General features: G+C 42.7%; 1 protein-coding gene across 1 annotated transcript in view; it reads left to right on the top strand.

The window, feature by feature from the left end:
* The window catches only part of LOC142197966 (transient receptor potential cation channel subfamily V member 5-like), a 41,599-nt gene extending 17,085 nt beyond the window's left edge, over positions 1–24,514 (top strand). The window contains exons 8-15 of the mRNA XM_075268715.1: positions 10,229–10,435; positions 10,552–10,638; positions 10,760–10,836; positions 13,539–13,704; positions 15,479–15,545; positions 19,149–19,414; positions 22,568–22,677; positions 24,364–24,514. Of these exons, the coding sequence (XP_075124816.1) occupies positions 10,229–10,435; positions 10,552–10,638; positions 10,760–10,836; positions 13,539–13,704; positions 15,479–15,545; positions 19,149–19,414; positions 22,568–22,677; positions 24,364–24,514 (1,131 nt within the window). The remainder of the gene's footprint in view (positions 1–10,228; positions 10,436–10,551; positions 10,639–10,759; positions 10,837–13,538; positions 13,705–15,478; positions 15,546–19,148; positions 19,415–22,567; positions 22,678–24,363) is intronic.
* Positions 24,515–27,653: the final 3,139 nt, after the last annotated feature.

A 27,653-nucleotide genomic window follows, 5' to 3' on the forward strand; every position in this document is an offset into this window, starting at 1 on the left:
ATGCATTCTATTAGCTTGATGAAGCAGAGTGTGCACAAGGGTTCAAGCGCACCCTCGGCTCTGATGTAGCAGAGCCGAGGCTGCACAAGGGTTCAAGCGCACCCTCGGCTCTGATGTAGGAGAGCCGAGGGTGCACTTGAACCCTTGTGCACCCTCAGCTCTGCTACATCAGAGCCGAGGGTGCGCTTGAACCCTTGTGCACACTCTGCTTCATCAAGCTAATAGAATGCATTGGCCAGCGCTGATTGGCCAATGTATTCTATTAGCCTGATGAAGTAGAGCTGAATGTGTGTGCTAAGCACACACATTCAGCTCTACTTCATCGGGCTAATAGAATGCATTGGCCAGCGCTGATTGGCCAGAGTACGGAACTCGACCAATCAGCGCTGGCTCTGCTGGAGGAGGCGGAGTCTAAGATCGCTCCACACCAGTCTCCATTCAGGTCCGACCTTAGACTCCGCCTCCTCCGGCAGAGCCAGCGCTGATTGGCCGAAGGCTGGCCAATGCATTCCTATGCGAATGCAGAGACTTAGCAGTGCTGAGTCAGTTTTGCTCAACTACACATCTGATGCACACTCGGCACTGCTACATCAGATGTAGCAATCTGATGTAGCAGAGCCGAGGGTGCACTAGAACCCCTGTGCAAACTCAGTTCACGCTAATAGAATGCATTGGCCAGCGCTGATTGGCCAATGCATTCTATTAGCCCGATGAAGTAGAGCTGAATGTGTGTGCTAAGCACACACATTCAGCACTGCTTCATCAAGCCAATACAATGCATTAGCCAGTGCTGATTGGCCAGAGTACGGAATTCGGCCAATCAGCGCTGGCTCTGCTGGAGGAGGCGGAGTCTAAGGTCGCTCCACACCAGTCTCCATTCAGGTCCGACCTTAGACTCCGCCTCCTCCGGCAGAGCCAGCGCTGATTGGCCGAAGGCTGGCCAATGCATTCCTATGCGAATGCATACTTAGCAGTGCTGAGTCAGTTTTGCTCAACTACACATCTGATGCACACTCGGCACTGCTACATCAGATGTAGCAATCTGATGTAGCAGAGCCGAGGGTGCACTAGAACCCCTGTGCAAACTCAGTTCACGCTAATAGAATGCATTGGCCAGCGCTGATTGGCCAATGCATTCTATTAGCCCGATGAAGTAGAGCTGAATGTGTGTGCTAAGCACACACATTCAGCACTGCTTCATCAAGCCAATACAATGCATTAGCCAGTGCTGATTGGCCAGAGTACGGAATTCGGCCAATCAGCGCTGGCTCTGCTGGAGGAGGCGGAGTCTAAGGTCGGACCTGAATGGAGACTGGTGTGGAGCGATCTTAGACTCCGCCTCCTCCAGCAGAGCCAGCGCTGATTGGTCGAGTTCCGTACTCTGGCCAATCAGCGCTGGCCAATGCATTCTATTAGCCCGATGAAGTAGAGCTGAATGTGTGTGCTTAGCACACACATTCAGCTCTACTTCATCAGGCTAATAGAATACATTGGCCAATCAGCGCTGGCCAATGCATTCTATTAGCTTGATGAAGCAGAGTGTGCACAAGGGTTCAAGCGCACCCTCGGCTCTGATGTAGCAGAGCTGAGGGTGCACAAGGGTTCAAGTGCACCCTCGGCTCTCCTACATCAGAGCCGAGGGTGCGCTTGAACCCTTGTGCACACTCTGCTTCATCAAGCTAATAGAATGCATTGGCCAGCACTGATTGGCCAGAGTACGGAATTCGGCCAATCAGCGCTGGCCAATGCATTCTATTAGCCCGATGAAGTAGAGCTGAATGTGTGTGCTAAGCACACACATTCAGCACTGCTTCATCACGCCAATACAATGCATTAGCCAGTGCTGATTGGCCAGAGTACGGAATTCGGCCAATCAGCGCTGGCTCTGCTGGAGGAGGCGGAGTCTAAGATCGCTCCACACCAGTCTCCATTCAGGTCCGACCTTAGACTCCGCCTCCTCCAGCAGAGCCAGCGCTGATTGGTCGAGTTCCGTACTCTGGCCAATCAGCGCTGGCCAATGCATTCTATTAGCCCGATGAAGTAGAGCTGAATGTGTGTGCTTAGCACACACATTCAGCTCTACTTCATCGGGCTAATAGAATGCATTGGCCAGCGCTGATTGGCCGAATTCCGTACTCTGGCCAATCAGCACTGGCTAATGCATTGTATTGGCTTGATGAAGCAGTGCTGAATGTGTGTGCTTAGCACACACATTCAGCTCTACTTCATCGGGCTAATAGAATGCATTGGCCAATCAGCGCTGGCCAATGCATTCTATTAGCGTGAACTGAGTTTGCACAGGGGTTCTAGTGCACCCTCGGCTCTGCTACATCAGATTGCTACATCTGATGTAGCAGTGCCGAGTGTGCATCAGATGTGTAGTTGAGCAAAACTGACTCAGCACTGCTAAGTCTGCATTCGCATAGGAATGCATTGGCCAGCCTTCGGCCAATCAGCGCTGGCTCTGCCGGAGGAGGCGGAGTCTAAGGTCGGACCTGAATGGAGACTGGTGTGGAGCGACCTTAGACTCCGCCTCCTCCAGCAGAGCCAGCGCTGATTGGCCGAATTCCGTACTCTGGCCAATCAGCACTGGCTAATGCATTGTATTGGCTTGATGAAGCAGTGCTGAATGTGTGTGCTTAGCACACACATTCAGCTCTACTTCATCGGGCTAATAGAATGCATTGGCCAATCAGCGCTGGCCAATGCATTCTATTAGCGTGAACTGAGTTTGCACAGGGGTTCTAGTGCACCCTCGGCTCTGCTACATCAGATTGCTACATCTGATGTAGCAGTGCCGAGTGTGCATCAGATGTGTAGTTGAGCAAAACTGACTCAGCACTGCTAAGTCTGCATTCGCATAGGAATGCATTGGCCAGCCTTCGGCCAATCAGCGCTGGCTCTGCCGGAGGAGGCGGAGTCTAAGGTCGGACCTGAATGGAGACTGGTGTGGAGCGACCTTAGACTCCGCCTCCTCCAGCAGAGCCAGCGCTGATTGGCCGAATTCCGTACTCTGGCCAATCAGCACTGGCTAATGCATTGTATTGGCTTGATGAAGCAGTGCTGAATGTGTGTGCTTAGCACACACATTCAGCTCTACTTCATCGGGCTAATAGAATGCATTGGCCAGCGCTGATTGGCCGAATTCCGTACTCTGGCCAATCAGCACTGGCTAATGCATTGTATTGGCTTGATGAAGCAGTGCTGAATGTGTGTGCTTAGCACACACATTCAGCTCTACTTCATCGGGCTAATAGAATGCATTGGCCAATCAGCGCTGGCCAATGCATTCTATTAGCGTGAACTGAGTTTGCACAGGGGTTCTAGTGCACCCTCGGCTCTGCTACATCAGATTGCTACATCTGATGTAGCAGTGCCGAGTGTGCATCAGATGTGTAGTTGAGCAAAACTGACTCAGCACTGCTAAGTCTGCATTCGCATAGGAATGCATTGGCCAGCCTTCGGCCAATCAGCGCTGGCTCTGCCGGAGGAGGCGGAGTCTAAGGTCGGACCTGAATGGAGACTGGTGTGGAGCTATCTTAGACTCCGCCTCCTCCAGCAGAGCCAGCGCTGATTGGTCGAGTTCCGTACTCTGGCCAATCAGCACTGGCCAATGCATTTCTATGGGGAAAAGTTAGCTTGCGAAAATCGCAAACTGACAGGGATTTCCATGAAATAAAGTGACTTTTATGCCCCCAGACATGCTTCCCCTGCTGTCCCAGTGTCATTCCAGGGTGTTGGTATCATTTCCTGGGGTGTCATAGTGGACTTGGTGACCCTCCAGACACGAATTTGGGTTTCCCCCTTAACGAGTTTATGTTCCCCATAGACTATAATGGGGTTCGAAACCCATTCGAACACTCGAACAGTGAGCGGCTGTTCGAATCGAATTTCGAACCTCGAACATTTTAGTGTTCGCTCATCTCTAGTGATGGTTATAGGTTTAAAGGGATTTTCCAGCCACAAATGGATTGTCCCAGCAGTTTGGGGGGCATCAGGAGATGCTGCAGTGGCCGGGGAGCTCAAGCAGTCAATAGGATAGAAGATTGCATGCACAACCTGTCCACTGCCGCAGCATCAGGCTCCCGATACAGCTGATCTGTCCAGGGTCCAAGTGTCAGACCCTCACAGATCACATACTGATGAATTATCCTGATGGCGATGGAAAAATCCCAGTAAGCCAGTGGTCCTCTGGCACGCCACTTGTTGCAAGCCTACAGCTGCCAGAATGCTAGGAGTTGTAGTCTTGAAAAAGAATAGTGAGAATAATGGCAAGTGTAGTTACGCAACAGCCGGAGAGCCACAGGTTGGGGGCCGCTGCAATAAACATTAGTCTTATGACCAGTGTCTTTGAAATGTTGATGTTTTTCCTTCTTGCAATATAACATAGAATTATTGATGATATTTTGTGCATTTTGTTATATGTAGAAATCTAGATTAGTTCCACCCCTCTGTCCATAAAGTATATTTATGACTTTAGTTGGAGAAACTAAAATGAGAGCTATTTTTCCCTCCGCCACTAATATCATCCCATTAGTTGCGAGGAGTCGGTACACTTTTTAATTTTGCTCTCTATTATCCTTTTATTGCCTCATACTTTCACTAGCTACCAAGAGAAATGAACATGTGCTCTTTGCAAGTAATCTCATTCTGTTATTCTCTCCGATTGCCCTTTATTGGCTATTTTTCACCCGCTACATGTTGACTTAAATGCTCGCTGCCTGCAATTCATTGCAATCGTGTTTCTCTTCACACCTAATTGATGTTTTCATTTCTCGAGTACCTGTACTGTATGAGCAGTATAGGATTAAAATACTTTCTTGTAAGAGGATTAGCTATAGTAGGACTCTTAGAAAGAGCCGCACTTTATGCATATTTTCTTTTACCAGCTCCTAAGACACCATTAACTAAAAGATCCAAAATTCTCCAAAGGCGCAGAGCGAACATAAACGCACATCATAAATATTTATTTCTTTAAATTGAAGTAAAACAGTTTGTGTCATCAATTATTCCTAGCTAAAAGCCATGCTAATAATATCCAAATGAATTAAATATGAATTTTAATATTGCTCCAAAAAATATGCAATTAACTAGTTCATAGTTGGAGGAAAGCGTGATATACTGCAGTTCACAGCGGAGAGAGCGTCTGACTTTTCAGCCTAATTCCCTGTGACCTTGTTACATCAACGGACACCTGCTCATTATTTTTATTTAATGAGTTCAGGATTTACGACTCATTGTGGGAGATTTATAGCCAACTAAATAAAAAAAAAATTGTGCGCTTATGTAAATTACATCATTTTTTTGTGTCTGTGTCATTATTGACCAAGAGCGTAGAAGGTCACCAGAACTTAGACATGGGCTGTGAAACGGAGAATATGATGAGATTATGGACAGCCAGATTTCCAATTTAATAGACTATTCATTGAAATGTTTTGGCTAATGGGAAGGAATCACTGAACCTAAAACTGCTTCAATGCTACATTAGAGCACGGGAGGTTTCCTTTAATTAAGGCTGGTATTACACAACCATATTACAGCTCTCTAGAGATCATCAGATGGATGTTTAGAGCCAAGGATTGGAGGGATATTACCCCCTTACAAAGAAAGGGTTGGGGAAGGCCTTCGTAATCCCATCTGACAGTATATAATCCCATGTGTCTCCTATATATATGATTGTATGTAACGGTTCTGTCTATAGATGATATTCATTACTGAACTCTTTATATCTGCTTATGAATATTCTGTCTTATATTTAGGCTGGACTTATGAGATCCGTCATAGAAAAATAAAATGTTTCTATTTAATGATCATTATAGCAGTAAATGGTATGCTTTTATTAGCTATAGCTCTCCATAGTACAATATCCATAACAATTGGATGTATCTGGACACATGCACATTAGCAGTAATACTATCCTATTCTTCATGAATGACACGGATGTTATGTTTATACTATAACAATATATTGGTTTTTTGAAGTCATTACCGTTATAATTAAAGGGATATATCACAGAATATTAATAATCACCAACGTAACCCTTATTAATAGTATCATAAACATACAAATATCCCAATGGATGTATACAATATTAAAATCCCAGCATAGTATTCTTATATCAGAGCCAGAGAACCAACAAGCCCACAAAATGAGAGAATTGTTCTATATTCAATGGGAAATCCGATGCGTTTCCTTCCAAATCATAAAGTCACACAGTCTCTAGTTGGTGTCATACAGAGTAGAATATTATATTATATGGTATTCCACAGCAGACTCCCCGAACGGAATACCGAACACAGATGTGAACCAGGGCTTAATTTAATATAAAAAATAAGTAACATAAACAAAATAAAATAAACATATTTGGTATCCCTATGTGTGTAGAAGTACACATTATCCAAAAATATTGTTATCTGTTCCATATGGTGAACACTAGAGATGAGCAAACACTATTAGAAACTCCCGTTTCGAATAACACGCACCCATAGGAATGAATGGACGTAGCACACAGGGGGTTAAGCGGCTGGCCGGCTCCATTCATTCCTACGGCCGTTTCGAACAGTGTTCGCTCATCTCTAGTGAACACTGTAAAAAATAACACAAAAACGCTAATTAATGTAGTTTTGTCACTCCAAAAATAGCAATTAAAGGTGAAAAAAAGTCATACATACCAAAACAATAAAAAAACATTGAATATGTTAAAAAAAAGTCATAACAGACGACTCAGCACTGACCCCTGGAGCACACCACTTATAACAGGGAACCCAGCACTGACCCCTGGCGTACACTACTTATAACAGCGGACTCAGCACTGAGGCCTGGGGTACACCACTTATAACAGAGGACCCATCACTGACCCCTGGGGTACACCACTTATAACTGAGGACCCAGCACTGACCCCTGGGGTACACCACTTATAACTGAGGACCCAGCACTGACCCCTGGGGTACACCACTTATAACTGAGGACCCAGCACTGACCCCTGGCGTACACCACTTATAACTGAGGACCCAGCACTGACCCCTGGGGTACACCACTTATAACTGAGGACCCAGCACTGACCCCTGGGGTACACCACTTATAACTGAGGACCCAGCACTGACCCCTGGCGTACACTACTTATAACAGCGGACTCAGCACTGAGGCCTGGGGTACACCACTTATAACAGAGGACCCATCACTGACCCCTGGGGTACACCACTTATAAGTGGTGTACCCCAGGGGTCAGTGCTGGGTCCTCTTTTATAACAGCTGACCCAGCACTGACCCATGTGTACACTACTTATAACAGAGGACCTAGCACTGAGGTCTGGGTACACCACTTATAACAGAGGACCCATCACTGACTCCTGGGGTACACCACTTATAACACAGGACCAAGCACTGACCCCTGGGGTACACCACTTATAACTGAGGACCCAGCACTGACCCCTGGCGTACACCACTTATAACTGAGGACCCAGCACTGACCCCTGGGGTACACCACTTATAACAGAGGACCCAGCACTGACTCCTGGGGTACACCACTCCTACCAGAGGACCCAGCACTGATCCCTGGGGTACACCACTTATAACTGAGGACCCAGCACTGACCCCTGGCGTACACCACTTATAACTGAGGACCCAGCACTGACCCCTGGGGTACACCACTTATAACTGAGGACCCAGCACTGACCCCTGGGGTACACCACTTATAACAGAGGACCCAGCACTGACTCCTGGGGTACACCACTCCTACCAGAGGACCCAGCACTGATCCCTGGGGTACACCACTTATAACTGAGGACCCAGCACTGACCCCTGGCGTACACCACTTATAACTGAGGACCCAGCACTGACCCCTGGCGTACACCACTTATAAATGAGGACCCAGCAATGACCCGTGGCGTACACCACTTATAACTGAGGACCCAGCAATGACCCCTGGGGTACACCACTTATAACTGAGGACCCAGCACTGACCCCTGGGGTACACCACTTATAACTGAGGACCCAGCACTGACCCCTGGCGTACACCACTTATAACTGAGGACCCAGCACTGACCCCTGGGGTACACCACTTATAACAGAGGACCCAGCACTGACTCCTGGGGTACACCACTCCTACTAGAGGACCCAGCACTGATCCCTGGGGTACACCACTTATAACTGAGGACCCAGCACTGACCCCTGGCGTACACCACTTATAACTGAGGACCCAGCACTGACCCCTGGGGTACACCACTTATAACTGAGGACCCAGCACTGACCCTGGCGTACACCACTTATAACTGAGGACCCAGCAATGACCCCTGGGGTACACCACTTATAACTGAGGACCCAGCACTGACCCCTGGGGTACACCACTTATAACTGAGGACCCAGCACTGACCCCTGGCGTACACCACTCATAAAAGAGGACCCAGCACTGACTCCTGGGGTACATCACTTGTAACACAGGACCAAGCACTGACCCCTGGGGTACACTACTTGTAACAGCGGACCCAGCACTGACCCCTGGGGTACACCACTTATAACAGAGGACCCAGCACTGACTCCTGGGGTACACCACTCATAACAGAGGAGCCAGCACTGTCCCCTGGGGTACACCACTTATAAAAGAGGACCCAGCACTGACCCCTGGCGTACACCACTTATAACAGCTGACCCAGCACTGACCCATGTGTACACTACTTATAACACAGGACCTAGCACTGACCCCTGGGGTACACCACTTATAACAGAGGACCAAGCACTGACCCCTGGGGTACACCACTCATAACAGAGGACCCAGCACTGACCCCTGGCGTACACCACTCATAACAGAGGACCCAGCACTGACTCCTGGGGTACACCACTTATAACACAGGACCAAGCACTGACCCCTGGGGTACACTACTGGTAACAAAGGACCCAGCACTGACCCCTGGGGTACACTACTTATAACAGAGGACCCAGAACTGACCCCTGGCGTACACCACTTATAACTGAGGACCCAGCACTGACTCATGTGTACACTACTCATAACAGAGGACCTAGCACTGACCCCTGGGGTACACCACTTATAAAATAAGACCCAGCACTGACCCCTGGGGTACACCACTTATAACAGAGGACTTTCTGAGCTTCAGTCACTGACCACAACTCTCTGGATATGAACCATTAACCAGTTTTCAATCCAATTACAAACTACATTGTGCAAGCCAATGGATTTGCTTTTACCCATAAAATGTCTAGGATGGACAGTGTCAGATGCTTTTGTAAAGTCTAGGAACACTATATCTACAGCCTCCCCTCTGTCCAGGCTTCTACTTATATCTCCATACAAACAAGCCCTTTTTGAAAAGACAGAAATTTGCCTTGCACCAGTCCATTGGCACTGTACCAGTCACTAGAGAATGTTTAAATATTAAGGGGGTTAATAAAATTAATAGGGGTAAAGAAATTACTGGACTTCTTCATATACTTGTGGGTGAAATCTATCTTAGCCCACAGCCCTTGCTCACGTTTATTTTGTTTAGCTTGGCTTGGAACATTTCTATGTTTATCCTGTTTAGTATATTGGCTGATGTATTACTGGAATTGGTGACACTTATGTTTTATCTGTGTGTTCCCTCAAGTAATTCATGTCCCAAGTTTTTTTTTCAGAATTCTTTACTATCTCTCACATGTGGGCCTTTGATGGTCTTCAGACTCAGGACTCCAGTCTCTCTATATCACTGTCCATACCAGAATAGCTCAGGGTTTACTTTTTCGTTTTCCATCATTCGTGTACTCCTTAGTGGCTGACTAGGACCAGAACTGCCCTCATACTCAGCAGAGTACATTCATTGGGGTTTTTAAGGCCTGGTTCACATCTGCATTCGGTATTCCGTTCATAGACTCCACTTGGGGAACCCCCAAATGGAATACTGAATGCATTAAAAAGTGGATAGCAAAGAAAATACACGGACTATAATGGGATCTGTGTAGTTTCCGATTGGTGTCCGCATGAATCATGTGAAGACAAAAATACTTGTTGCAGCACTTTTTTCTCCGCATGATTCATGCAGACACCATGTGGAAAACACACAGACCCCATTATAGTCTATGGGGTCCGTGTGTTTTTTTCGCTAACCGCTTTTTAATGCATTTGGTATACCATTCAAGGGGTCTCCAAGTGCACTTCCCCAACAGAATATCTAACGCAGATGTGAACCAGGCCAGCTTCCCAAATCAAATGTTGTACATGTCTTTGTATATACTCCAGGTACGAAAACTTGTGGATGTTACTCCAGTCAAAGAACTGCTAAGTCAGAAATGGAAGTCATTTGGCTATAAGAGTTTCCTTGTTTGGATGCTCAGCTATCTCACTTACATGGTGATATTCACAACTGTCAGCCTCTATCGACCTTTGAAGCCCTTGCCACCTGAAGAAGGAGATAGTATAATGGTGATGAAACAAAAGAATATTTGCGTAAGTTGCTAAAGATTTTGTTAAGCTAATTATTGCAAATTATTACATTACAAGCCAAACCACTGAGTATAATACATACCTTTCTGTATAACACAATGTGTTTCATGTTCCTTAAGGAATCTTATAGAAGTTCGGAAGACTTTGTGAGGCTGGCGGGGGAGATAATTACACTCTTTGGAGCGATCTTTATTCTTGTCAGCGAGGTACTGTATACTTGGAACGTTTTTTTAATTGGCTATACATAGCAACATGAGAACTGGAGAAGTGAAAAATGTGTTTTCAAGCTCATTTGAAGCCTCAGTTCATGTTTTGCTTATTTTTCAGATTCCTTTGCTTATTAAACTTGGTCCCAAAAAATATGTTGGAAATGCATCAACTGGTGGTCCTTTTTCCTTATTAATGTACGGTAACACCCAATACTCACTAGAGTCCATAACATTTAGTTCAAGATATTTTATGTATTGGTATATCCTTATGCAGACAAAATTTTAAAATTTCCAGTCTAATCATGTACTGTAAATAGTGAGAAGCTCGGACTGACCCCCAGGACCCCAAATTCTGCACAAGTGGTACGTGACATGGCATACAGCTTCTCAACTAACCTATGCAGCCATAAAATGTTAAAGTACACCATTGATACTTTTAGTGCCCGTCCTCACATATATATAAATATTGTGGGGAAGGTAACTCGGTAGAAGCAGTGGTGCAGACCCAAATAGTCAAGACAGGGACATAAAATATGCAGCAAACTGGTTTATTTAGAAAAAAAATGAAAATATATAAACCTTGACTTCAGGCACAAAATGAGCAAAACAAAATACAGCCTTAATTTCAGGCAAAAACAAAATAAAGGGGTTGACAACTGCGCTCGTTGTCCAGTTTGTGCAATCTAGCCGGTTTCCGTCTTCTGCCCCGCGAAAAAGGACAGGAGACAGGATCCTGGCGCTCAATTTTACCCTTTCACTTGAATGGGTTTCCAAAGGTGACTGCCCGTGTGCGTCTTCTGCCTATCCGCAGGGAAACCTTTCTTTTTAACCAGATCCAATGTCCTGCATGTCCGACTTTATGTCCAGCTTAAAAAAAATGGTTTCCCCACGAACAGGCAGAAGACGCACACAGGCGGTCACCTTTGCATACCCATTCAAGTGAATGGGTTTTATAACCGACTGCCGAGTTTCCGTCTCCTGTCCAGTTTACGCGGGGCAGAAGATGGAAACCGTCCAGATTGCACAAACTGGACAATGAGCGCAGGTGTGTAAGTGGCATAAAAATCTTGCTAGTCTGAGCGGCTAACTAAACAGAACTGATAACTATACGTGTGGATTACTTCCAGCCACACAAACAAAACAAGCACAATATAGTATCACCAGACTCAGGGTTACAGGACAGAACCACACACCTCCTTTCACCTCATGGAACTGCCCTCCAATACAAGAGTTGCAGCTTTTTCTAGCCCAGTAATGAGACCACACCTGTGCTGAGGCCTACTCCAGATCCAACCTGGGGCTGAAGTCTCTGTCAAATGTATCATATTGGTGCTACGCCATGTAATCCCCACAGTGAGCACTTATAGATCTAGCTTGATGAAGGTCGACCGAAACGTTTGCAACTATTAATCTACAGCTAGACCTGTGTACTATAACCTCCTTATGCATTCCATGTCAACTTTTGTATCTGTGTTGAAGTCATGAATTAAAAGTCTTTTCATTTTTTCACCTAAAAAACGTGTGTGCGACAGAATTATTACTTTCTATTAGTGCTACCTGAGACCTGCTGCTTAGCTCACAGATCTAAGAGAACCCTAGTTCAGGGCATAAACTAGTCGGCGGGCTACTTCCAGGGTCTCGGAGACAGAAACAGTCAGAGACAAGAGCTAGGTAGCAAGCTACTACTAAAAGCACCTGGTGTAGGCTTGTAGGAGTTTGGGAATGGGTCATATTTGTGTGTAAAGTTACAGTGGGCCTTAGAATGAATATTACTGGTGTGTCCTAGACACCCAAGTCTGACATTGTACATTGTCTTCTTTGATAGGACCACTCCTCTTAAAGACTTTACAGGGACCATCCATTTCAAATTGCTCCCAACATAAATTTGTAAACGGCCTGTTTCCCAGGTATCGTGTGTATTTCTTGCATCAGTCTACAACTTTATATTCGAGTCATGTATTTTCAGAATAGCTTTAATGTTGCTGAGTCACAAGACTGTACATAAAACACATACTGTATTAGATTATTAGAAATTATACTATGCGAATGCAACAATGATGTTACTTACAATTTTATTGTGTACTTTTGTAGGAAGTAGGGATTTGGCGACTACATATTTCATTTGCCTCAGTCACACCACTATAATTCTATTACTGTAAGAAGTGAATTTATGTAGACAGAAGGTATAGTGGGAGCTTAGATCTGTGAACTGGGTTGCAATGTTGTCTTACCGTGCCAACTAGCCAGTATTTTTTCAGTATAGCTTGCTGTGGTGCCAGCTTTACATATAAAAGAAACATGTTTTATTCCGATCATCAAGGAGCATTATGTTTTTCCAAGCAAAGCGAGCAATGCTTATCATCTCCCATATGCACAGGATTACCCATTCTGCTCTGCACATTCAAAGCAATGAAAGAGAAATTCACACAACTCCTTTGTCTTTCAAAAGAGTCAAAACTATTAGCCCTAATAAAGAACGCCGCGTCTGCCAGCACCCGCAATCCATTTGATTACTATGTTAATCCAAAGTAACGCATCTACTTTTGCTTATAAATATGTCAGAACGACAAGCTGTCTGGCGCATTGTCATTGTGGCAAGTTCTGTCAGTGGAACTTAATAGACTCCAAATTGACAGTCTGTATTATGAATAGGCAGCCTGGGGGTTGCTTTGGTAATATAAAGGTCTTTGGGCCTCAACCTATTACATTCATTTGTTTCCATCAGTTTTGATTATTTTACATTGCTATTCTAATATTGCAGCATATAGAGAACAATACAAAAAGCAAATCAGAAGTGGATGAAGTACATAAATCTCCTGTCAATGGCTTTGTGTAGTGCCGTCTGATTTCTGCAGTATCATCTACCTGCCCACTAACTAAGATGGTGTTTTCCATAGGGTGGGATATTCGCTGTTAATTTTCTCTGCAGCAATACTGAGAGCTCTGGGACATGAGGGAGAAGCAATTCCACTTTCTCTGGCTTTAATAATTGGATGGTGCAATTCAATCTACTTTGCTCGAGGATTTAAAATGCTGGGCCAATTTTCAATAATGATTCAGAAGGTAAGAAGCCTGCATATGTAATAGAAACAGAGCAGAAAATAACTAACGGGACTGTACTTTTCCTGCAAATAAACTAAAAGCATTTTCCAAATGGTGTGCACAGTATATGTGACCCTGTACAATTTAGAGAACCATCTCGGCAGCATTTGACTTAATTCACACTAGTACCAAAAGAGTCTGCCCATCCTTCTGCTAAAATAAGGGTTGTGGGTCATGCGATTTTACTCAGTCTTTGTCTAGTCTAGTTTTTCATCTTCATTATCAGAGGATTTTTTTTTTTTACTATATAGTTGTACAAAAAATATTAACTAATAAGTTCTTGTATTCCAGTCAGCTAATATTGGGATGCCATAGATTCAACCCAGCCAAAGGGCCCATAAAGACAGTCAGTCCATATCTGTTCAATCCCATTTCCCAAACTAGGATGTAAACAACATAACTGAACACCCCTATTTTTTTACATAAGTTAAACTTTTCATGACTCTTCCATCCCTGGAAACACTGCATTTTTTCCTCTGTTTAAGCTTATATCACTGCTGTTAAGCTTTATTACTTGTGTTGTTCTAAAAGTATGTTTATATGTTTTAGGTGTGTGATTTACGTGACCACATCTCTGTATGCAAAAACTATCACAGTATGTGCAGATAACAGCAGCTGTGGTCAAAAGTCAAAGCTTGACCCGAGGGACAAAATGTTACTGAATTGAAGCCAAAGAACCCAAAATGATGCCCCCTAAAATTGAATGCAAGTTTAAAGTGGAGGCCACACATTGCAAAAAAGTTGCTTTTTTATGTAAAATCTTCATTAAAGAGCAGCTTTTCTGCAATGTGGGACCTTAGTCTAAAGCTAGATTTGCCAAATTTACAGATCTGAACTTCATGCCAGGAACTGGACTCCTAGTATCATAGTTATCTGTGATGTTAGAAGTCCCTGCCTCCAAGCAACATACTGTCTTGTACTGATTACAGTATGGGACAGTATGTCACAGTATGGCAGAGACTCCTAGTGTCATAGATAAGTATGATGTGATATAGCAATCACACAGATGGGTGAAACATGATTGTGTGAACCTTGGGTAAGGGTATCAGTAGTAGTGTAGTGTAAACTGTCAGATATGCATGGCAAATAGATGACATACATGGTGGTGATCAGCCACAGCTTCTTCTGTCTACAAATGTTTTGCTGATCTTTGCATACTGAGATGGGATCAGGGAAACCGTAGACCTGACACCTTAACACACACCCACAACTTACAAACGTGTGTCACAGACGCCCCTGCCAGGCACCCACCAATGATTAGTCCCCTTTGGAACTCTTTTACTTCTGACATATCATGCCCTAAAACACAAATAAATAGATTTATAGAACAGCGCATACAATACAGTTTAGCAACCGTGATGTAAACTGAGTAAAATGGAGCGATGGCAACTTATCTACAAGAAAATGGGGATTTGCTTCATATTTTGTCCAGCCCTTGTATGTGACCTTATATACAATTTCTTATTTGCCCGGACCATAACTGCCACATTTTGTTCTGGCTTCTAAAGAACCACTCCAGACCACAGACAGCTGCTCTAAAAAGCTCTACTTGGGAATAAAAAACACTTGACTTTGGAAATATGAGGCAGGACTTTATTCCATACCATCTATCAGTAAATGTAATTACAATCTGACGCCCTAAAACTTATTTTTTCTTAGACAACTACTGGGATAATTCTATTGTGGAAGGGTATTTACTGGCACGGAGTTACATTTTGCATCTCCCTTCTTGCAGATAATCTTTGCGGATCTTCTGTGTTGGTTCTGCTTAGTATTCATTATTATAATCGGATTTAGCTCTGGTAAGAGATGACCGATTTTATACATTATTTTAATGATAAAGTTTTATATTATTTGCTTTACTATTTCAGGGTGAGCAGAGAGAAAGAGAAGTGAATAGGAAAACTATATAGTTATGTGTCTATCAACTATCCATATATGTTGATAAAACTAATTGCAGATAAACTTAATTGATCTAGCATCTGTAATATCCATTAGATTAACAGTTTGGCTTCCACAGATTTTGGTAATTTATTATTAAGAAATTGTGTCTATTACCTAATTCCAGACGTGCCCATTCCATTCATAGACAAAATCCATACAGTTCTTAGACATCTATTAGCAAAGCAGCTGGTGTGGAAGATCGGCGTAATACCAAATGGATTATCAGAACTATTCAGTTAAGATTCTAGAATATATGACTTCTGTGGTTTCATGCCTGGAGAATATCTCCTGCCATGTTTGGACCTTTAAAGGGAATCTATCACCTGCCCCAAGCATATTCACCACCATGTTACACAGCACATTACGGGTAAAAACAACATACCTTTATTATGTTTGTCACATTTGTAGATTTGGAGAAAACCTATTTTGAAGTCTTAATGCTAATGGCGCATTAGAGGAGGGACTTCAGCTCCCTGGAGCACTGTTCAGACCCTATCGCCTCACTCCATGCAATTAGAGTTGAGGCTCTCAATGTTGTGACATCATGTATTCTACTTCAACAGCTAGAACAGTGCTCCCAGGGTTAAGGGTCCACCCCCTAATGCAACAACTGCCTCGCTTGCAAGATTGCAAAGTTGTTTTTCTCCAAACCTACAAATCTGACATACAGTATATAAGAGAGATATGTTGTTTATTACTGTAACACGGTGGTGATGAGTATAGTTATTGCTCAATGCCATACTAGTATGGTGGACAGAGGAAGACCAAAGTTCTGAAAACAGGAGACCTGCACTCACTGGGATAAAGCACACCTTGATCCGGAGGATAAAGTCAAAATCCTTTTATTGAAACAAGGGTACAAACAGGCCAGCTTGACATGTTTCGGGCTTTCCCAAGTGCTTTAAGCACCATGGAATCAATGGTGCTATATAAATAAACACTAATAATAATAAAAGTGCAATTAAACCACTTCCAACTGAGCTCCAGAAACTGTGCAACTCCAATTAAACTCTCCATCAAGACAGTGCCACGAATCCTAGCTGGTAACCACGAAAACCGGCAATGCGGTGTTTTTTCAGATATGGCACATGTTTAACCCAGGCAATAAATAGTAGGCAGTAAAATATAAAAGAGAAAAGTTACCTAAACATTGTGGTTATTTTGGTTGTAAATTTCTGTATTGTAATTGGACATGGAATTTTTATTTTCTGCGCCTTGTTGTATTTTTTTGACATTTTATTTAGATCCAGTTGCTGATGTTATTTTATATTCATTCTTTTCATAGCACCCATTGACAAAGGCCTGAGCCACTGAAATATTTAGGAAACTGCTATCTGTTATACTTTACTGTCTACCATTCATTGCTCGGATCAAACATATGTGACGTGAATTAAACATGACATCATATGCATCTGATTTCTGAGTTCTGTGGATTAATGTTGCACAACATATGACTGCCGAAGCCAGGAATTGGCTGCAGTGGTTACCTATGGTACTTCACTTCCAGCCCAGTGTTACGGTCAGCTAGGTTTATTAAAAAAACTATTAAACAAAAACCCTGTGGAGCCCCACTGGGCGCTGACCCACAGGAACACCCTAGTGTCAATAAGGTCTGGCAGTTAACGTCAGCCCACTACACCAACCGGGTTAGCTTCTGTAATTCACAGAGGCCTGTGTAGCTCAGAGCAGCCGCTCAAAGGACACCAGTCTAGACAGCACTCCTGTCCTAGAGTGCAAATAAATAGATAGTGTGCACTCAGTGACCAAGTGAGACAACACCACAGGTAGCTAACAACTGAAGTTACAATAATAAATTCCTAACTTTAACTAAGAATTCTGCCGAACCAAATTCTAACTAAGCTACTGTTTCCCCGAAAATAAGACAGTGTCTTATATTAAATGTTGGTCCTAAAGATATGCTATGTCTTATTTTCAGGGGGGTGTCTTATTTAATTTTTGTGTGCTGCTGCCACCATTGCGCTACACTGAGATGTGCTTGCTGTGCAAAGACTGTATGAAGAAAAACATTGCAGCTGGCTGAACGCTGCGTGCGGTGCTCTGTGTGCACAGGAAAGCCGGCTGATTCTGCTGCTGTGATACCGTACGTTGTATCCACTGTTCCTGCTGCTGTGGGATGAGCTGTGAGAGTGGACCCCCCCGCCGCATACGATGCTTAGTGTATGCACAGCTGGCATCTCCCAACTCATCCTACAGCAGCAGAAACAGTGGATACAATGTATCGCAGTGGCGTCAGCAGCCAGAATACCTGTGCACATGGAACATCGCGCACAGCCGGCTGCAATGTTTTTCTTCATACAAGCTTTGTGCAGAAAGATTATTATTATTGGGAGGATGTCTTACTTTCGGGGGTGCCTTATATTAGGCAATTCAACAAAACCACTGCTATGCCTTACTTTTGGGGGATGACTTATTTTTGGGGAAACATGGTAGCTAACCTGAGCACACGCAGTGCAATTGTGAAATTATACTAGGGCAGTGGGCTGAGAAACCTCCCTCCTTAAAAAGGGGAAGGGGCGATCCAATTCAGTCAGGCCAGCTGCCCAAGGCGGAGGTCATTGGTCGACACGAGTGTAAGTCACAGCCTGACCACGCCCTCTGGCTACAAAAGGGCTTAACCCTTGCTAAGCCAGACAAAAAGGGAGTGACAAGTGGCAAGACGCTACCGCAGAGGGACGAGCTGCGACCCGACCCCTCGGCCACGGCTGCCGCACAGTCCTAAGGGCCCATTCACACTACGGATACGCTGACTGATTCTAAACATTAAACGTTCAGAATCAGCGCGTATAAAGCAGATCCCATTCATTTCAATGGGAGCCGGCATACGAGCGCTCCCCATTGAAATGAATGGGCTGCTTTTTTCTCTACGAGCGCTCCCATTGAAATGAATGGGAAGCGCTCGCGTGTACGGCTCGGAATGAGCCGAGTGAGTCATACACGCGAACGCTTCCCATTCACTTCAATGGGAGCGCTCGTAGAGAAAAAAGCAGCCCATTCACTTCAATGCCGGCTCCCATTGAAATGAATGGGATCTGCTTTATACGCGCTGATTCTGAAAGTGTTTTAACGTTCAGAATCAGTCAGCGTATCCATAGTGTGAATGGGTCCTAACACCCAGCCAGTGCTGAATGAAATGGCGGACCCAACGCTAGAACATAGGGCCATAGGTAGGTGAGTATAGATTCTTTTTTTTATTATTTTTGCAAACCTTTGGTTTCCTGTGACTTTCCAATGTGCCTGGAAATCCTCTTTAAAATGTATTACTAACTTGTAAAAAAAAAACAAAATTGATATTGTACATCATATATAAATAGTACTAGGTGTCACTTGAGTATTAATATGATATTCAATATTGTATATTGTAATTTTATTTATACACCATGATTTGTAATATTGCAGATAAGTAGCCACATAATCGTAATCTATTCTTCTTTATTCCATAGCATTTTATGTTATGTACCAGACACAGAAACCTGAATCTAATCCATATCTAGATGACTTTTCCAAGATGTTATACATTGCCATTGAAATGATGATGGGACTGACTGACATCCAGATTCCTACAGACACTTCTTTCCCTCTGTTTTACATTGCTTACTCGGTGTATATGGTTTTTGTCTACCTTCTATTGGTGACCATGCTTGTTGCAATGATGGAAACTACATATTGGCGAATAGCACAAGAAAGGGAGGAACTATGGAAAATACAGGTATATGCCCCTATTCTCTGTTTCAGTGGCCTGAAACCTCAACACCAATTTTGGTATACAAAAACTGTCAGGAGCATCCCCACAATGGAGAGAGGAGATAGTAGATGTGATCATAGAACTAAAATATTGTCTGCCATCTGGAATTATGGTCACACTTTTTTTGCTAATGGTTTTCTTATACCATTGTCAAGTGTACTTATTTTCCCATGCTGTCTTAGCCTACTGAGTGTTAATATGGTTCTTATATTTGGTGACCCTCTTAATATAACCTGCGGTTTCTTTTTGAAAAATAAACTTTTTCTAGAAGTATAGGCTGTATCTGTTCCTGTCCGACATTGAAGGTAGTAATATAATTGAGACAACCTACAAATCCATTTGTATTTTTAGTTTTATATATACATTTAGTTTAATAGTTCACTTATAACAATCAGCATAACATATCATATTTATACATTCTGGTGGATACAGCTCCTTTCTCCAGTTATGGGATATGTATCTCTATAGTAACAATAGGAAAATAAAATAGAATAAAATAAAATGGAAAAGGGAAAGGAAGAAAGGGAAAAAAAAGGGAAAAAAAGAAAGGAAAAAGAAAAAAATAAATATATATATATATATATATATATATATATATATATATATATATTTTTATAGACTATAGGGTACACTGAGGATATCCTTAGTGAAACTATATGACTGCCCTAAGACAAAGATCACAAAATATGAGTGAGCGCCTTGTGCGCACGTGCATTCCAGGGTGAACTGCACATTTCCCCCGGAAGTGCTTGGACGACCGGGAGGAAGTGAACCTTGTGAACCATATATACAGATCAGGCAGCACTCCCCAAACAGAATAGCTGATCCTTGGTATCTACAGGGCTTTTTCCTGCAAGGTAAGAAGCTGTCCTGTCTTCTATTATAAAGATCACAGTTCTCAGTATGTCTAATAAGGCTGCTCATTTACTAAGGTGTTTAGGATAAAAGATCTATGTATATGGTGAACAATATGAGCTTCCTGCTCATTGTATATCTATTTTTAAGGATGCCATTTACAATGAATATATGGATAAGCTATATATGCTCCCAATGTGCTATATTCTCTTTTTTTTTTTTTTTTTTTTTAATATATCTTTATGTTGTATATCAGCTTTGAAGTGTTATATCTGAGTTTGGCAACATTACAATTTTAACTGTTTGTGATTTTATATGTTATAGATTCTATATGTTACTTTATATATGGATTTGTGTGTTTTTAATTAGATACGCACTTGAGAAAGGGCGTCCAGCCCGAAACGCTGTGATTGTTTGCGTTGTGCAATTCTTCTTATTAATAAAATCTATTGGACCTGTGAGCGCCGTCCTGCCCTTTTCCTCTGCTATAGTAACAACTATGTCGAGTTAATGAATTAGCAGGTTAAAAAGTAACAATTTCCCCAAGAAATCTTTACTAAATAGAGGTTCTATATGGCGGGTTCACACCTGCGCCCGGTCTCCACTTTGCAGGTTTCCGTCTTCTGCCTGAGAAACTGGACAGTTTGAATGGGTTTGCAAAGTGTCCACCCGTGAGCATTTTCTGCCTCCCCGCGGCAAAACATGTTTTTTTTTAACTGGACACAAAGTCGGACATGCAGGACTTTGTGTCCAGTTAAAAAAAAAATGGTTTCACTGCGGAGACTAGAAGACACTCACGAGCACTCACGGGTTTCCGTCTCCTGTCTAGGTTCTTGGGCAGAAGACACAAACCCACAAAGCAGAGACCAGGCACAGGTGTGAACCCGCCGTAATAGAACAACCTTCAGTAATCCTTTTAGATTAACTTTGTCCTCTCTCAGCATCCATAGTAAAGAAGTGAAACACAGCGGAGCCATAGGTTTTAGCTGTATCAGAGGCTACCTTTTTTTCTTTTCTATCTTTTTATGTATACATGTGCTTGTTTATTGATGTTTACGTAAATGTACTTTTGACCTGTAGTAGGATATATATATATATATATATATATATATATATATATATATATATAAAGCTGGACAGAAGCCGCATATGTAAGTGTTCAGACGAAGCACGAAACGTGTTGTATGATTTTAGTCTTTAATTGCAGTTTGACTGCAGTTTGCTTGCAGTAGTTTAGAGATTCATGTTTTATGGAAATAGAGACACATTTTTATATATTTGCCCAAGTTTCGGCCAAAATAGAAGGGATAAATAAGGATTTCTAATCAAACAGTGCTGGCATTATTATCCAGTTTTTCCCCTTGTAAAGAAATGATTCTCTTTGTGGTAAGAAAAGACTTTGTTTTGGATTTAAAGGGGTTGTCCCATCACAAGCATCCTATCTATACTGCTAGTTTATGTGGATTTAAGACTTTTTCTAAATGCATTGCTTTATCAAAACTGTTTTGTTTGGCCGCTATCTTAATTTATTCACTTCATTGTTTACACTCCATTTTTATGGCCCTTGGGATTATTTGCTCATTTGTCAAGTGATGTAGCTGCCTGCTCTCAGGGGGGAAGGGAGGAGCTGGGAGTAGCTCTGAGCTGTTTGTGTCTGATAAGTAGCGGAGCTTCTCAGATAGGGGAGGTGAGAGCGCCAGGATTTCTGAGCTCTTATCAGTCGGTTTAATTGAATTTGGCTGATAAGGGCTGAGATAGGGAGTCCGTTACCTCTGTATGTATTGCAAGCTGACTCAAATCCAGCTCTGCTACATCAGCTTCACACTGTGGTAATTCATTTGCAACCAATCCCGTGAAAGTGAAACCCCGCCCACCTATGTGCTGAGAAAAGCAGGAAGTGAATACAGCACAACAGCCTTCAGGTTAGTGAACAAGCGTCATGGGAATACCTTTTTAATCTATAGTTTAAAAGGATCAGTTCATTTGGTCCTGGTCTGCAGTTGGGAGCTCACAGTTTATATGAGGATATGCACCTGAGTTTTAGAGAGAGTTGCAATTAGCGCTTGTTCGGGATATAATGCCCTATATTGAATTGGATCAGGTAAATAGTTTTTCATCAGTGTACGTTACCTGATCTGTTGCATATTTCACAAGGAAGCGCCCCTTGTTTTTTCTTTTTCAGTATTTTCATTTGTAGACATAGCGAAGGCGTCCAAAGCTGTAATAAAATTGAGTTAAATTTTTCTTTATTTCAAATTGTAGGTTGCGGCAACTATTCTGCTGATAGAGCGTCGTATCCCAAAATTTCTAAAAGTAAGGACTGGAATACCTGGGAACTCTTTGGGCTTAGATGATGGAAAGTGGTATATAGGGTGAGTATTTGCTTTAATCTTTCCTGATAGTTGCTGTAAATTGAAGCACAATTTCAAAATTCACATTTTCAAACTATGTACATCTTAAAGTTGTCTAACAATGAAGCATACTGCAACGATGAACAACTTTCCTTAAATCAATAATACTAAGGAACATAATAAATATATGTATATATATATATATATATATATATATATATATATATATATATATATATATATATGTTAATAGAGAAAAATTCCTTTTCCTACTTATTGAGCTCCTTTATTCCTTTCTCCCAAAGAAATGCCCCAATTTCAATAATTGTATACTCTATATAAATTCACTGTAAGAATGCAAAGAAGATGAACTGTCAGCTCATTGCAATATCAGATTACACCTTCCTCCTACTTGTATATGGAGAAGTGTATGTGGTGGAGTCAGTGTGTAGCTAAAGGATATTGAATCTGAATGCAGCAACTCGGCTTGGGCCTCCCTGTACAACTTCTCCTTGCACCATACAGCTGCATCGCATCCATACATAATAGAAACATTTACATTTCATTTTTTCTTTTCCATCTTGGCCCAGACTACCATGAAGACTTGTTCACGATATGTGTGTGCACAAAAGCTTCCCATTATTTCCATCTATTGCTGGTGCACCAACATAGGAATCATACCTCTTTTTGTGACATGTCCTCCCCTATAGAATCCCTCCTCGATGATATACTGCTGAGCAACCAATATTTTTGCCATTAAATAGTTAATATTCTCCTTTCTGAAAGTGGAAGGCTGTGTATCATAAATCTCTCTGCAGCTCACCAAAAGCAGGAGTCATACATTTATGATGGACAGCCAGCCGTCAAAGGAAATCAGAAAGAAGGTAAAATAAGTCACAACAGGGCAATTTGTGACACTAAACCCCCCTGTCCCAAATCACCCTGACATGATCCCTTTAAGTGTTTAGTAAAATATCTTTTGTGTATTTTTGAGCATTTGTCCCAGTATTATATAGTTCTCTTTTAGATCAGGTACAACAAAGTTTCAGCAGCAATAATATCTCTGCTCAGATATTACTATTGTGCCCCTTGTGATTCCCTCGGAGACTATCTACCTAATGTTACCAGGCCTAGTAAGGAGAAACCACTTCTAGTATGCTGAATCTTACTGCCTGGCCTACACAATAGCAGGAGTATAAATAGGAGAGGAGTACAACCGGGGCATGTGCCCTAGGTACTGGTTATTAGGGGGATGCCAACAAGCCACTTATGTATTTAGATACAGAGTAAGGGTAGTGGACTAAGACTTTTCCCAAGATGAATGAAAGCCATGCTACAGATCTGCACCCCAACACCCCTATTCATGAAGATCCACACAGTGAAACTGAAATACTGAGCATATGTGACCACCGACCCAGGACCCATCATATGTATATTACTGGAGAGGGAATGTAATGAACACCAGGGAGTGCCACATCAGTTATCGAAAAGAAATATCTGGAAAAGCATTTTAAAGTATTCCAATGGAAAGATTTCTCTACAGAAATGTTACATCTTGGACAAACCTGTTAAACTTCTCATTTATAGGCTTTATGTGTTACCTCTTCCATGTAAATCATGCCCCTGTTACATTTAGGTGCTGTATACCTACTACAGTATTACAATAAGGACATAATACTCTTTTGTGCACATTTTCTTTTCCTTTAGGGTTGAAGAAATATTAAATGAGAATATGCCTGAAAAAATGAAACCAACAGCAACAATCTGCAAAAAGTCCATGTTATGCTGGGATAAAATTAGGAAAAATATTTCACTGATTATTAGCATGAACGATTCCTCGGAAATAACTGTATTGTAAACCACTTACAGCAGCTACAAGTTCTTTTATTGCAACAATAATCTATCAATGACAAGTTATGTTTCATTAGGATGTGTGAACACTAATGTCTGCAATGGAAACTTCAAAGAACATTAGGACATATTCAGGAACAACAGGTTCTCTAGCATATTCCGACTTTCATTGTACTATTAGTTCATTATTATTCCGCTGGTAGATGGTAAAGTATATAAAAGCAGGAATTTATTATGAGGCTATTGAAGCAATGCAGTTGATCTGAATGAGCAGTAAAAGCCTTACAAATGTATTTGCACATATTCTATATACTTGGTGGGTGGCATTCAGAATAATGTCTTCTAATGGCCTCATGGAACCTCTGTCCAGAACTTAAAGGGCAACGTCACCTAAACTACTCTCTAACCTTACATTATTTGAACTATAAGCACTGTCAGCTACTACAGGGCCACAGACTTAGAGCCTAGTAATTGCCCCTATTTACTTACCGATCCCACTCCTGCCCTCAGCCGCTTCCCTTTCATCCCCCCAGGGACCATGTATGTCCCATATCATGTCGTATAGGACATTTGAGGCACCCTGGAGGGTTGAACGGGAAGTGTAGACACCCATATGCAGGAGTGTGGATTGGCAAGTAGGGCTTCAGCATGAATATTTATTGGGCGAAACTCATGAGATTCACCTGGTGGTTTTGTTCCAACCAAGCACATCTGAAAAGAAAATGCTGCTATTATTCTCTGGGGTCCCTACCAACCCTAGAGTATAATAAGCGGAAGCCCAGGGTAGGCAATCAAGCATAGCTAACAGTTGTACCCACCTCCCCTGGGCTCTGGCACTAGTCTTCGGGCCTCTTTAATAACGTTACCAACCGCTGAGGCCTAATTACAGGTCACCAGTTGATACCAGCATCAATATGCTTAATGACCCCTGGCATGACCAATGTGATTGGGCCTCAATGTCTGTGATGTCATTAAAGGGTCCAAAGACCAATTCCGGAGTCTAGGGGAGGTTCATGGGTGATGAACCCCCAAAATTTAGGTTTTGCCAAACCTAAACTTTACAATGAACATTGTAGGGGCCACTATTGGACATTATACTGTGTGAAGGAGCCACTATGGGGCTTTATATTGTATGGAGGGGCTAAATGTGGGACGTTATACTGTATAAAGGAACCACTTTGGTACATTATATTGTATTGTTCCACTATGGGATATCATACTGTTTGGAAGGCCACTGTGGCACATTATACTTGGTGAAGGGACCACTGTGGGACATTACAGTATACACTCACCGGCCACTTTATTAGGTACACCTGTCCAACTGCTCGTTAACACTTAATTTCTAATCAGCCAATCACATGGCGGCAACTCAGTGCATTTAGGCATGTAGACATGGTCAAGACAATCTCCTGCAGTTCAAACCGAGCATCAGTATGGGGAAGAAAGGTGATTTGAGTGCCTTTGAACGTGGCATGGTTGTTGGTGCCAGAAGGGCTGGTCTGAGTATTTCAGAAACTGCTGATCTACTGGGATTTTCACGCACAACCATCTCTAGGGTTTACAGAGAATGGTCCGAAAAAGAAAAAACATCCAGTGAGCGGCAGTTCTGTGGGCGGAAATGCGTTGTTGATGCCAGAGGTCAGAGGAGAATGGCCAGACTGGTTTGAGCTGATAGAAAGGCAACAGTGACTCAAATAGCCACCCGTTACAACCAAGGTAGCCAGAAGAGCATCTCTGAACGCACAGTACGTCGAACTTTGAGGCAGATGGGCTACAGCAGCAGAAGACCACACCGGGTGCCACTCCTTTCAGCTAAAAACAGGAAACTGAGGCTACAATTTGCACAAGCTCATCGAAATTGGACAATTGAAGATTGGAAAAACGTTGCCTGGTCTGATGAGTCTCGATTTTTGCTGCGACATTCGGATGGTAGGGTCAGAATTTGGCGTCAACAACATGAAAGCATAGATCCATCCTGCCTTGTATCAACGGTTCAGGCTGGTGGTGGTGGTGTCATGGTGTGGGGAATATTTTTTTGGCACTCTTGGGGCCCCTTGGTACCAATTGAGCATCGTTGCAACGCTAAAGCCTACCTGAGTATTGTTGCTGACCATGTCCATCCCTTTATGACCACAATGTACCCAACATTTGATGGCTACTTTCAGCAGGATAATGCGCCATGTCATAAAGCTGGAATCATCTCAGACTGGTTTCTTGAACATGACAATGAGTTCACTGTACTCCAATGGCCTCCACAGTCACCAGATCTCAATCCAATAGAGCATCTTTGGGATGTGGTGGAACGGGAGATTCGCATCATGGATGTGCAGCCGACAAATCTGCGGCAACTGTGTGATGCCATCATGTCAATATGGACCAAAATCTCTGAGGAATGCTTCCAGCACCTTGTTGAATCTATGCCACGAAGAATTGAGGCAGTTCTGAAGGCAAAAGGGGGTCCAACCCGTTACTAGCATGGTGTACCTAATAAAGTGGCCGGTGAGTGTATTGTATAGAGGCCACTATAGGACTCAGGCTCCTGGCTATATGGATGATTTTCAAAGGATGGAAGTTCAGAGTCCTGAACTTTTTAAATCAGTATCATTACAGTAGTATTTAGATACAAGTAGCAGCCACATTTGTTTGCAAAAAACCTAAATGTCCCATCTTTCTTTTCATGCAGCATGACTGCCAGTTTACAATCAATGGAATTAAGGGTTAAAACCCCTAAATGGAGTCCATTACCAGAGCCCAGCATATCAATCAAACTTGTGAATTGGAGCCTCCATTGCTGAGATATCGTAGTTTTTATCATTATGCAAATTATCTCTTTGGAGCAACGACATTGATCAAAAAAGTAAGCTGCAACTCCTTCATTTCTCAACCAACTCATTGGCAAATTTACAATAATGATGACATCACGGTAATGGAGGCTCCAGCTCACAAGGGGAAACACTACTTGATTCAGCTGACCCCAACCTTTATCTCTGCAGGGCTGGGTTCCTATGCTGGGTTCTGGGGAAAGACTCACTTCAATTGAATCGATTCAACAAAAGGTTTTTACACAGTTACTGCAGATAATTTTTACAAGAATGCAGTTAAGTTATCATTATAGAGGAGCAATTTCAGAAGTGATACACAAAGCC

Source organism: Leptodactylus fuscus, chromosome 3 (assembly GCF_031893055.1).
Source record: "Leptodactylus fuscus isolate aLepFus1 chromosome 3, aLepFus1.hap2, whole genome shotgun sequence".
Classification (NCBI taxonomy): Eukaryota; Metazoa; Chordata; class Amphibia; order Anura; family Leptodactylidae; genus Leptodactylus; species Leptodactylus fuscus.